The sequence below is a fragment of the Neocloeon triangulifer genome, unplaced genomic scaffold (genome assembly GCF_031216515.1).
Source record: "Neocloeon triangulifer isolate White Clay Creek 2 clone unplaced genomic scaffold, ASM3121651v1 ptg000001l, whole genome shotgun sequence".
Taxonomy (NCBI): domain Eukaryota; kingdom Metazoa; phylum Arthropoda; class Insecta; order Ephemeroptera; family Baetidae; genus Neocloeon; species Neocloeon triangulifer.
The window spans coordinates 8636013-8647040 of NW_026775544.1; the positions used below are offsets into that span (position 1 = coordinate 8636013).

Consider the following 11028-nt stretch of genomic DNA (forward strand, 5'->3'; position numbering starts at 1 on the left):
TACATTTAAGCAAGTATATCATAACGAGAAGAGATTTATATTTATACATAGTTATTCATTTATAAAAATGCTATCAATCATTTTTATCTAAAATAACTGACATTTACTCCAGCAGTGGAGTTATTTGGTTACAGAAAAAAATTAATCACAATAAATTTATAGGTTCTTAAGCAGAAGGTGGGATCAGCGGCTCTATTTGGTTGATCCAGTACTCAGTAAGAGCTTTTAAAGCAGTGTAACTAAAAAATAGAAGCATTAAAAAAAAAAAAAAAAAAAAAAACGACAAGCTCTTTGATAAACCAGGCTAATTTTTTTTAAAGACTTACACAAAGTTAATGTTGTCAAGATTTCCATCAGGAGCATTCCATGTAACAGTGACATTCCATCTATCGTGAGACTCGTCGGCATGCGTTGCACAGTTCTATTTAAAATTTAATAATTAATTTTTTTTATCCGCTAGAAATTATGTAAATTAAATTTGAAGGAAACATTAAAAAATAAAATATATTAATAATTTTGATCTACACACATACAAATCACTTACTTGGACACCCCCAAGGCAATCAATTACTTTAATCTCGTTTTCAACTGGCTCAAAGGTTCCTTTGATTAGTCCGCTGCTTCGATCTCGCGCTTGAATCATGAATCCCTCAAGTATATTGACTGGATCGCCATAAATAGTAACTGTTGAAATTAAAAAAAAAAATATTGATCTGGAGTGACTGAGCTATAAGTGCAATAAATTACGGGTATATTTTTTGGGCTCGATTTCAACAACCTCGGCTGAATATGGGCTAGGTTCCGGCTGCGGTGCTGCACCATGCTGGGGAGCCATGTCTCGGCAGGCTTCTGGAGGCGCTCCAGTGGGAGTTAATGCCAGCACGCCCTCAACATGCAGAAAACTGCAGATCAGCAATCCAATATATACCTTCATGTTGAAAATGCAACTGAAAACTGCTGACGGAATAGTGCGTCTCTTTATAGGCCCCATACAATGCTATATATTGCATCGATAAGGGGGCGCTGGTTTCATGTGTTTAAAAAATGAATTTTTTATCATTTACGTGACAATTTAGAAGTAGGTTTTAGTGGAATTGATAAGCTCAAAGACACTTATAATTGAGTCACAAATTCACAAAATATAGGCACAAGCTGCTACATTATGGAATTTGAAAAGCACTCAAGGTGTAAGAGGGAGGCTATCAGTATGAAGCGTATCAAGGGACTAAATTTAAAAAAAAAAATGTATAATTATTTTTGTTTATATAACCAAGTTTGATTCAAGGAATCAACTGTCAAATTATCAATTGTATTCTTTTTTTATTTATTAGTATATTTGGAATATACATAAAACAAAATCATTATATTATTTCCAATAATTTGTTTTAAATTTTTTCTACTACTTCCTCGCCCCATTTGACTCCTGCCCGCAGTTCACCATTAGAAACTGTGGCCCAGGACATTTTATCTGTTGTATGAGCGACAGCCAGGTGACCATCTTTGCTAACTGCAATTGCACCTGCAGTCCCTCCAGTCCTTGCCGTCAAAAACTCACAAGACTGCTCAGCAGCATCTTGGACGGGAACGCCTGAATCAAATTCCAAACATTCATATATTACGCATATAATTATTTAGAATTTCCGCACCTTGCTTCATCAGATTGAAAATTGTAGAGGCTAAGCACGCTTTCGTAATGGACTCTCCGTGGCCTGTGCTGGCCACTGCCCCGACGGCCTCGTCACAATAGCCGCCACAACCCAGCAAGGGTGTGTCTCCCACCCGTCCAGGAGTCTTCCCACAAGTTCCACCTGTCGAAAGAGCAACAGCCACTCGCCCTTCTTTGTCCACAGCCACGGCGCCGACTGTTCCAACTCCAGGTGCGTTTCTGCACATTTAATTTTACGATTGTAAAAAATTAATCTATTTATAAAAATGATAAAAAATTCTACCCTTTTCTCTTATTTTTCACGTCTTCTAAGCAATTTATCTCGTAGTCTGTGATTAGGGCCCCGGGCTCCAATCTGGGAACCCCGTGGGCTTCAGCAAATCTATTGGCACCTTGGCCAACAATTAGAATGTGCTCGCTTTTCTCCATCACTAGGCGAGCAACACTAACCGCATTTTTAACGTCGCGCATGGCGGCCACGGCGCCTGAACAGAAAAAATTTGAATATTTTTGACGCCTTCATTTAAGAACAATTAAGGAAACATTACCAGCATTAAGTTTGTGCCCCTCCATGATCAGGGCGTCCATTTCTACATCACCATCAAGATTCAAAACACTTCCAGTTCCTGAATATTTTATAGTTATCAATTATAAAAATTTGATATTTTTTTTTTAACTAGTTTCCTTTAAATTTTTCTAATCTAAAAATGTTATTATTTTAAAACTATCTTGCCAAAAAATTGAAGGAAATAACACATTTCTCAGCATCAGTAACTGCATCTTATTAAGAGAGTAAAAAAAGTAAGAATTGATTTGAATAAAATTTAGTACCTGCATTGAAATTCTCATCATCCTCCATCACCCTGACAGCCGCCTCCACTGCATCCAGGGCAGATCCCCCTGATTGGTTCAACAATTTCCATCCCTCCCTGGCTGCTATCTGAACACCCTTAAGTTTGGCCAGGGCTCTCTTCTCATCAACGTCCCCCGCGCCGCCGTGGATAACTAATGCAGGGAGCATTTCAACAAAATACAGAGACTCAAAAAGAAGAGCTAATGTAGGCTACGATCGTGTGAGCGCTATCTAAGATTCTCGGAGAAAATGTTTGTGACGCGTGCTGGTAGCTGGTGCCTTTTATTTATGACATCCAGTAATAAAGGCGGGGAATTGGTGGCATGGAGAAGCTGCAGTTGAAGGTATAATAAACCAACAAGGCCACTGCAATTTACACCAACTTGTGCTGCTTTAACAGGTCCTGGGCGGCTGTTTTCGGAAAGAGCAGCTAATTAAAATGCTAAAAGCGCGAGCTTGCATGGTTTGTATAATTAAAATTGAGATTCCGCGCAAGCTCTGTCCATATATATGAACGCGTGCTTTAAATTTTGAGTGGCCTTGTTTGTTTTCCATTTAGATATTTGTGTTTGTTTATGCAACACGCTTGACTTCCTAGATGTACATGTTGCATAACCAGAAATAAACAGGCGCTGAAACCACTAATCGATTTTTTAATTACTATTTATATAATTTATATCAGAGTTTTAATAACTAAAAACGCCAAGTATGATCAACAGAATTTTTTGGAATTTTTATTAAATTATATAATACTATGATAAAATAATTACAATTTAAATGAATTTATTTTATTGAGAAGCATTCTGAATTGCCTTAATTATTATTTATTTTTTCCAAAACTGACAAAAAATATTTATTGTAATAATTAAAAGTTGAGGGGCAAACCTGTTAAGTTTTTATGTTCAAGCATAAGATTACACTAAATTTAAGGTTGTATACCAACTTTGAACTTAAGCAAAAGGCTGAATACGATCAATTAAAACCAAATTAGAGGGACACTGATCTAGTGATCTGTCGAAATTAAAGATTCGTCCGCCAGAGTCGTCAACGACTCTGGCTGGCACACACACGGCCACCGTCTAAAATTAGATCGCATGCTTTGAGTGCTACGGAACAACACGTATACCTATAAGAAGACGAGAACAAAAGCGACTAGCTCGGAGAGACACGAAAGTCTTCCGGAGATTGAAATATTTTAATATCTCCTCCAATGTCTTCGGAGGGCAAGTGCGCCGTTTGCTTCATCGAAGCGGCGCAGCAGTGCGCCGGGTGCAAGGCGGTCTACTATTGCGGCCGCGAACACCAAAAACAGCACTGGGGCCGCCACCGATTCGAATGTCGGCCGGTCAAAGTAGCCGAGGACTCTGTCCAGGGTCGCTACCTAGTCGCGACTAAGAACATATCCCAGGGCGACCTCATCTTCACCGACTCGCCCTTGCTCATCGGCCCGAAAATGGTCTGCACTTCGCCCGTGTGCCTCGGCTGCCATCAACTGGCAGCCGTCGACTGCCCCTGTCCAGGGTGCGGATGGCCGTTGTGCAGCCTGAACTGCGCCTCTGCCCATCAGCACAAGGCCGAGTGCCGAGTGATGCAGGAAAAGGGATACCGAGCCAAAATCGCAGGCACCCCGCCAATCACCGAGTACGCCTGCATCGTGCCTCTGCGGTACCTCCTGATGCCCGAGGAGAAGAAGAAAATCGTCCAGAGTCTGCAGTCCCATCTGGACTTCCGCAGGAAGACTCCTTTGTACGCAGTCCTGCGAAACAACGTGGTCGGATTCCTGACGCAAGCCCTCAAGTTGGAAGCGACGGAGGATGACGTCCTGGGTGTTTGCGGCGTGATGGACACGAACGCCTTCGAGATCAGACGGGACGGCGGCGTCAAACTCCGCGGTCTGTACCCGCTGGCGTCCATGATGAACCACGACTGTGTGCCCAACACGCGCCATGTGTTTGACTCGGAAGACAAGATGCTTGTATTCGCCACCGTGGACATCGCCAAGGGCGCCGCCGTCACGTCGACGTACACCCAGGCCCTGTGGGCGACGCACCAACGCCGCGCCCATTTGAAGACGACCAAGTGCTTCGAGTGCCAATGCCTACGGTGCTCCGACCCCAGCGAACTGGGCACCTACCTAGGCGCGATTCTCTGCTCCAAGTGCAACGGCCAGGGCAAGGTTGTGTCGACGGCGCCGCTCGACGATACGGCGCCCTGGAAGTGCTACAACTGTGAGGCGCAGATGACCGCCAAGCAGGTCACGTGGGGCAACCAGGCGCTGCAGAAGGAGTTGGAGGCCATGGACAAAACCGGACCGCAGCAGCTCGAGGCCTTTTTGGAGCGGTACAAGGCCATCTTGCATCAGACCAACAGCCATGCCCTCCAGGCCAAGTTGGCGCTAACACAGATTTACGGAAACACTCCCGGATACTTGTTGCAGGTATACATTTTATTTTAAATATCAAAGTACTATTTAAAAAATTTTGCAATGCATTTTCCAATTTTATTTAATTAATAGAAACATGTTTATTTTAAAATTGTATAATAATCTAAAATTGGCTTAATTAAACATTTTATTTACAATATTTCTTTGGAAAAAAAGGAATACATAAAATGTAATTTATTCTTACTAGTTTTCATTTTGTATTTGCTGATTTAAATTTATGCAACGATTGCAAAAGTAAATAAGTATTGTAAGCGTGACCGAGCAACTTTTACAATAATTTTTTAATAATACAGAAAAATTGGGTAAAGATGGAAAAATCTGCGATTCTGAGCGCTCGGTCAATATCAAAAGCCGATATTTAAGGCTTTTCATTGCTTTTCATCAATAATTATTATTATTATTAATTATTCTTCTCAGTTAATACAAAAATTTTAAATTGGGAAAAAAAGAGAAGAAAGGGTTTACAACTAGCATATGTCTGCTAAAACGCCCGACATCAAAAGAGACACGGCCGCCACGGTAAACCCACATAAATTATTAATCAATTGCAAGCATGACCAAGAAACATTATTTACAATGCTTTTTTTAATATAAAGAGAAAATAGGTTAAGATGGAAAACTGCGATTCTGAGCACTTGGTCAATATAAAAATCCGTTTTTAAAAGCTTTTCTTCAACAAATTATTCAATTGCAAGCCTGACCGAGCGGTTTTTCAATGATTTTTTAAAATAAGAGAAAATTAATTTTCTCCTCAAAATTTGTATGATTTAAAGAATATCTTACAATGTTAGTAACATTTATTATCGCTTATTTAGGATTTGAACGATCTGCAAGTGGAGAGAAAGTTGCAATTGACACATGACCTCCTAGACGTGGCATCAGTTCTTGAACCGGGCAGATCGCGGATCAGAGCCCAGCTGCAACTGGAGCTCCAAGCGGCGATGGCCCTTCAAGCTAAGCTGGATTTTGAAACGGAAAGGATAACGCGCGAAAGGGCAGAAGAAATTTTAGGCGATGCAGTTGGGCTTTTGAAAGAGGCTACCGAAGTTTTGAAAACGGAGCCCGATATGGAAGGCAAGCTGCAGGAAAAACTAATGATTTTGATGCAACAACTCGAATTGGACGGCGGAGTAGATAATGGTGGCGAAAACGAAGCTATCCCTGAAGGTCCCAACGACGAGCATGCGGCCGTGCAACAAGCCATCGATAACAGTAATGAGGAACCAGTGATCGTTAAACCAAGAGCACCTCTTAGACGCTGATTGTAAAAAAAAAAAACACGTAAAATATTTATTATCATCATTACTTTACTTATAAGCAGCTAAATTAAAGGGCTCGTCAGAAAGACTCCACAACATTTTGTAAACTAAATCATCAAATTAACCCCTGTAATAAAATTTGAAATTTTTGTATTTGTGATCGTGAACAATAAATAAAATTCTTTTCATCATCATACTATCAACATACTTTGGCATACCGATATTATTTAATAAATTAAAAGTTTAAAAGGCGCAAATTCCTGTAAATTTCATCTTAAATCTATTTTTATGGGGGAAAAATGGTAGAAAATTGTACATTTTATATTATGCAGTTCTATGCTAAAATAAATAAATCAGGTCCGTTTATTAAATTGTAAAAATTGGTCAATCAAGCACAAAAAGGGGAAGATTTTTTTTCTTTGGGTCTATTCCGGTTTAGGCGTTTTATCAATTTGAAAAATCTCCTGCAATGAAATTGAAAACGTCGTTATTTTTGTTAATATTGATTAGACCCGCGGAAATCCGCTGCATAAATCGAACGTTACCATTTTTTTAATTTTATTTAAGCCGAGGATCTGTCTATCAAATTGTAAAAATTGCGTCAATCAGGCAAATAGAGCAGAAGATTTATTCTTCGGGATTTTTATTAATCTTCAATTTTCTTAAGAGTTACAAATTACGAAATGAAGGGAACTTCTATAAGATTTATAATGTTAATTCTGTTATGTAATGTATTAATCTTTATTCTTACCTTGCTTGCTTTGCTTCTATCCTCTATCTCACGTGGTTGCACTCTAGACTGTTTGTCTCGTGCAGTGGCTTTTATGAAGAGGAGGGAGAAAGGGGTCTGTATCCGTTTCCCCTACTGAAAAATGTGGCACCACTGGCAAGTGGGGACGGGAATGATAAGGCGCAGGGGTTAACGCCCCTAATCAATAAAATAGTCGGCCTCTGATGCATGTATGCTGGCAGAGCAGAGCGAATGGTCGCATTTTGCAGTATCAAAACCGACGAACGACTTTATTGCGGCAGGTGTTTTCAGTGCATTACATAGGCAGACGACGCCGCAGCTGATAGCTCAGAATAATTTTCTTTCTGAGCCGTGATTATTTCATATCATCAAGCTGACGTCGCCGTTTCCGCACGTCTCCGAAATGCTCGACTACGAGGACGAGTATTTCCTGGAGGAGGACAAAATGTGAGCATGTTATTTCATTGTCAGTCTTCTTCGTGGCTTTTATCCTCAAAGATTTAGTAATTTTGTTATTAATATACCTTTCTGAGAATGTTAATTAGATTTGTTTATTTGCAAAAAATCATTTTTTATATTTTGTTATACATACCAATGTTATTTTGGTGATTGTTTTGTTATTATTATTTTGAATGTCAATTTTCTTTAACCCAATTTTTCAGGTTCAAAGCCATGTCCAGTAATCCCAGATATTACTACCAGCCTGAATGGGTTGAGGATAGAATGTAATTTTTATTTTATTTACTCCTTTTTACCTCATACACAGGACAAATGCTTATGGTTTTATTATTTTATAGAAACTCAAGGAAAGTTATGTTTGGTTTTTACTGTTGTGCTTTATTGTGCTTTTAATACTTACCTTTATTACAAAACTTTACTTTTTAACGGTAGTTCTGACTCTTGTGTTTCCTTCTCTTCCATTGATTGTAAATAATATTTCTAAATTTTCAATACTTTTATGTTTCTTATGAACTGAAAATTACCTACATATTGTGTTTGTTTTGCATGCAATCAGTGCTGAATGTAACCAGCTTCAGGAGTCAACAGCAGAGGTCAAGCCCTTGCTTGAACTTGGTGTTGACATTGATAAGGAGTTAAAGGTTTTAAGGTACTAAAAAATTTAATATGTTTGTTCAATTTTAGTAAAAAAATAAATATCAAATGTAAAGGGCACCCACTTAGTGGCTTACAGAGATATATTTTCAAATGCAAAACACCAAATATACAAACAAAACAGCTGCAGCAATAATTTAAATTCATTTTTTATAATATTTCCCAAGAGCGTCATCTTTAAAAATAATTGATAAAATAGTAATCAATGTGCCAGCTATACATTTTTAAAATTCTGCTTAATGCACGCATTTTGCCCAATCTTGCATAATAATTTACTTTTTTAGTGAGCATTATATTTTAAAGAATATCAGATTATTCAACGTTTTCTAAAAAAAAATTATTTTTATTGCCATTTGAATAATTTTTTATTGAGCAGAATATTTTTAATTGTTTTATTTGGATTTTATAATATTTTGATAGAATAACAATCAAATTTATACAATTTTTATGCATGATACAAAAGCACAGAAAATGCACCTTTAGCAGAAAAGGCTGCGGATGAGATTGAGATTTTAGTGTCTTGGTAAGTTGTGTTTCTCGGAACTCTTTCTTTCTAACCACTTCACCATACTTTCTGTTTTTCTTTCTTTTCAATTTTCCTGCATGCCATTGGTTGATCTTGAATGAATGAACGCTGACCAAAAGTTCACCTGACGAAAATCGCATATTTTGTTACGAAAATCCAATGTAAGTTTTTACCCAAAAAAAGTGATTATTTAAGTTTATTCAAATTTCACTGAAAAATAACCTCAATTTTCTCCTCAAGGGGCATGACGGTGAGCGCTGCAAGCGTGACCCTGTCGAAGGATGCAAACAACCTGATTGGGATCAGCATCGGAGGCGGCGCGCCGCTGTGTCCGTGCCTGTATGTGGTGCAGGTGTTCGACAACACGCCTGCTGCAAAAGAGGGCAGTCTGCAGAGTGGCGACGAGCTGCTGGCCGTCGAAGGCCAGTCGGTCAAAGGGAAAACAAAAGGGGAAGCGGCCAAGATGATCCAGGCTGCCGAGGGCAAGGTCACGATCCACTTTAACCGTCTGCATGCTGACCCCAAGCAAGGAAAAGGACTCGACCTGGCCATGAAGAAGGCCAAACACAGATTGGTGGAGAACATGAGCACCGCCACCGCTGACGCCCTTGGCCTTTCCAGGGCCATTCTGTGCAATGACAGTTTGGTGAAGAAGTTGCAGGAGCTGGAGGGCACTGAAGGTACCTACAGGGGTTTGGTGGAGCATTCGCAGAGGGTCCTCAGAGCCAATTTTGAGCTCCTCCAAGTATATAAAGGTGATTTTTTTTTTAATTTATAAAAAAATAAAATTGATTCAATTATTATTTTAAATAATTTTAGCTTTTGGAGATACTTTTGCAGCAATCGGTGTGCGAGAGCCCCAACCTAGAGCGTCTGAAGCGTTCCGAACTTTTGGTGACCAGCATAGGCAAATCGAAAAGGAAGGAATTAAAATGCTCCAAACTGTCAAACCGGTCTGCTATAAATTAAAAAAAAAAATAAGATTATAATTTTTTTTATACTTTGCTTTTATTAACAGATTCTTTCGGATTTGGGCACGTACCTATTTAAGGCTATTCCTGACACAAAGTTGACGATAAAAAAGTATGCCGACGCGAAGTTTGAATATCTGTCGTATTGTCTTAAAGTTAAAGAAATGGACGACGAGGAGCATAGCTACGCCAGCCTGCAAGAACCTCTGTATCGCCTGGAGACTGGAAATTATGAGTATCGTCTTGTTCTTCGGTGTCGACAAGAGGCGAGAACAAAGTTTGCTAAATTGAGAGCCGACGTCCTTGTCAAGCTGGAGCTGCTCGACAATAAACATGTGCAAGATGTAACTTTACAATTGAAGCGCCTTTTGACTGGTCTTGCTGCATTCCACAAAGCATCTTACGATTTGCTGAACGAGGGGCAACTCTTCCCTGTAGAGGTTGATCTCTCAAGATCTGCGTTTAGCTATCCATCTTCAGATCAGATTCAAGTACTTTTATTTTAATTTTTGAAAGGATTTTTTTAAATTATATAATTTTAGGCTGATGAAGATGATGACACTGAAATTCTTCCTGACACTGAATGCGAGAGAACTGAACCTGAACTGAAAGATGATGACAGTCATCTTATAGGTATATTGGATAGTAAAATTGTACTGTTAAATATTATATATAATTTCCAGACATTGACTTATTTTCTGGCATGAGCCTATCAAGTAGTGACCCACCGAAGGAACAAGCACCATCAGATTTAGACGGTAAACAATATTTTTGTCTCAATGTTAATATTTATTTATATCTAATATTTGTAGATCTCTTTGGAGCTGATGATAGCAAAACTAATGAAAATGTTGGTGATCTCTTGGGACTTTGAAGTTAGAGAAGAGTTAGTCTCTTACCATACCAGTTTTGTGTTGGTGTTGGTACATTTTATTTAATTTATCATTGCTTATTTTTTCTAATTACTTGGAATTGCATACTGAATTTTGTTATTAATTTGCGAGAATTTATTGTGATTTTGCCCCAGAAATAAAACCATGTAAATTATTTAAAATAAAAATAAATTTAATATTAAATTGATAAAAATATTAATTTATAAAATATCGTAAAATATAATAATTATATTCTGCTTGAAAAAGCTTATGTATATTTTTGTGTCATGTTTTTATGTGGATTAATATATTTTCTATATTTTTAGTACAATTAATTACATTGTAGTATTAGATTACATTGAAACAGTACGTAAAAGGAAGGATAAAAAAATTCGTCTCTTGCTATTCTGTTGGGTGATACAGCGTGAATGATAGAACGAAAAATTTAATGGTGTTTTATAATTGGCAATTAATTACGTGGGAATTGGTACAGTCATTGTATATTATGGGCTGCGAATTTAATGTTTTTAATTTAATGCACTGACACGTCTTATATTGCTGGCGGAGTGTGCGG

The 11028-nt window shown here is 38.4% G+C and overlaps 4 protein-coding genes across 8 annotated transcripts; 2 read left to right on the forward strand and 2 right to left on the reverse strand.

Annotated features, from left to right (window-relative positions):
• Window positions 1-989, reverse strand: LOC132198861 (putative defense protein 3). Its single transcript, XM_059623132.1, has 4 exons — window positions 748-989; window positions 545-684; window positions 327-421; window positions 1-239 (listed from the first exon to the last, which is right to left on the reverse strand). The coding sequence occupies exons 1-4, from the start codon at window positions 932-934 to the stop codon at window positions 167-169; spliced, it is 495 nt and encodes a 164-aa protein (XP_059479115.1). The 5' UTR covers window positions 935-989; the 3' UTR covers window positions 1-166.
• Window positions 990-1291: 302 nt separating this feature from the next.
• Window positions 1292-3195, reverse strand: LOC132198852 (isoaspartyl peptidase/L-asparaginase). Its single transcript, XM_059623120.1, has 5 exons — window positions 2498-3195; window positions 2215-2292; window positions 1950-2151; window positions 1647-1885; window positions 1292-1588 (listed from the first exon to the last, which is right to left on the reverse strand). The coding sequence occupies exons 1-5, from the start codon at window positions 2685-2687 to the stop codon at window positions 1386-1388; spliced, it is 912 nt and encodes a 303-aa protein (XP_059479103.1). The 5' UTR covers window positions 2688-3195; the 3' UTR covers window positions 1292-1385.
• Window positions 3196-3605: 410 nt separating this feature from the next.
• Window positions 3606-6249, forward strand: LOC132198819 (SET domain-containing protein SmydA-8-like). The gene is made up of 2 exons (XM_059623071.1): window positions 3606-4956; window positions 5778-6249. The coding sequence occupies exons 1-2, from the start codon at window positions 3730-3732 to the stop codon at window positions 6222-6224; spliced, it is 1674 nt and encodes a 557-aa protein (XP_059479054.1). The 5' UTR covers window positions 3606-3729; the 3' UTR covers window positions 6225-6249.
• Window positions 6250-7058: 809 nt separating this feature from the next.
• LOC132198828 (PRKCA-binding protein-like) lies at window positions 7059-10664 on the forward strand. 5 transcript variants are annotated; one of them, XM_059623079.1, is made up of 10 exons: window positions 7059-7419; window positions 7988-8080; window positions 8549-8608; window positions 8731-8772; window positions 8852-9366; window positions 9431-9564; window positions 9630-10073; window positions 10125-10215; window positions 10266-10340; window positions 10395-10664. In XM_059623079.1, exons 1-10 carry the CDS (start codon window positions 7376-7378, stop codon window positions 10454-10456), a joined length of 1560 nt encoding a protein of 519 aa, XP_059479062.1. In that variant the 5' UTR covers window positions 7059-7375; the 3' UTR covers window positions 10457-10664. The 5 variants fall into 5 exon arrangements, with proteins under 5 accessions (XP_059479062.1, XP_059479069.1, XP_059479094.1 ...); XM_059623086.1 differs by lacking the exons at window positions 8549-8608; window positions 8731-8772; XM_059623094.1 differs by lacking the exons at window positions 7988-8080; window positions 8549-8608; window positions 8731-8772 and adding an exon at window positions 7635-7697 and having other exon boundaries at window positions 7061-7419; window positions 10395-10663.
• The last annotated feature ends 364 nt before the right edge of the window (window positions 10665-11028 follow it).

Excerpts from the sequence above, each read along its gene's own strand:
- LOC132198819 (XM_059623071.1), top strand. The coding sequence starts at position 3,730 with ATGTCTTCGGAGGGCAAGTGCGCCGTTTGCTTCATCGAAGCGGCGCAG. Across the intron at positions 4,957-5,777 it reads CTCCCGGATACTTGTTGCAG|GATTTGAACGATCTGCAAGT; the intron begins GTATACATTTTA and ends TCGCTTATTTAG.
- LOC132198852 (XM_059623120.1), bottom strand. The coding sequence starts at position 2,687 with ATGCTCCCTGCATTAGTTATCCACGGCGGCGCGGGGGACGTTGATGAG. Across the intron at positions 1,886-1,949 it reads GTGAAAAATAAGAGAAAAGG|AAACGCACCTGGAGTTGGAA; the intron begins GTAGAATTTTTT and ends TTAAATGTGCAG. Across the intron at positions 1,589-1,646 it reads TTTCAATCTGATGAAGCAAG|GCGTTCCCGTCCAAGATGCT; the intron begins GTGCGGAAATTC and ends AATTTGATTCAG.
- LOC132198828 (XM_059623079.1), top strand. The coding sequence starts at position 7,376 with ATGCTCGACTACGAGGACGAGTATTTCCTGGAGGAGGACAAAAT. Across the intron at positions 7,420-7,987 it reads TTCCTGGAGGAGGACAAAAT|TGCTGAATGTAACCAGCTTC; the intron begins GTGAGCATGTTA and ends GCATGCAATCAG. Across the intron at positions 8,081-8,548 it reads AAGGAGTTAAAGGTTTTAAG|CACAGAAAATGCACCTTTAG; the intron begins GTACTAAAAAAT and ends ATGATACAAAAG.
- LOC132198861 (XM_059623132.1), bottom strand. The coding sequence starts at position 934 with ATGAAGGTATATATTGGATTGCTGATCTGCAGTTTTCTGCATGTTGAG. Across the intron at positions 422-544 it reads ATTGCCTTGGGGGTGTCCAA|AACTGTGCAACGCATGCCGA; the intron begins GTAAGTGATTTG and ends AATTTTAAATAG. Across the intron at positions 240-326 it reads CTTGACAACATTAACTTTGT|TTACACTGCTTTAAAAGCTC; the intron begins GTAAGTCTTTAA and ends TCTATTTTTTAG.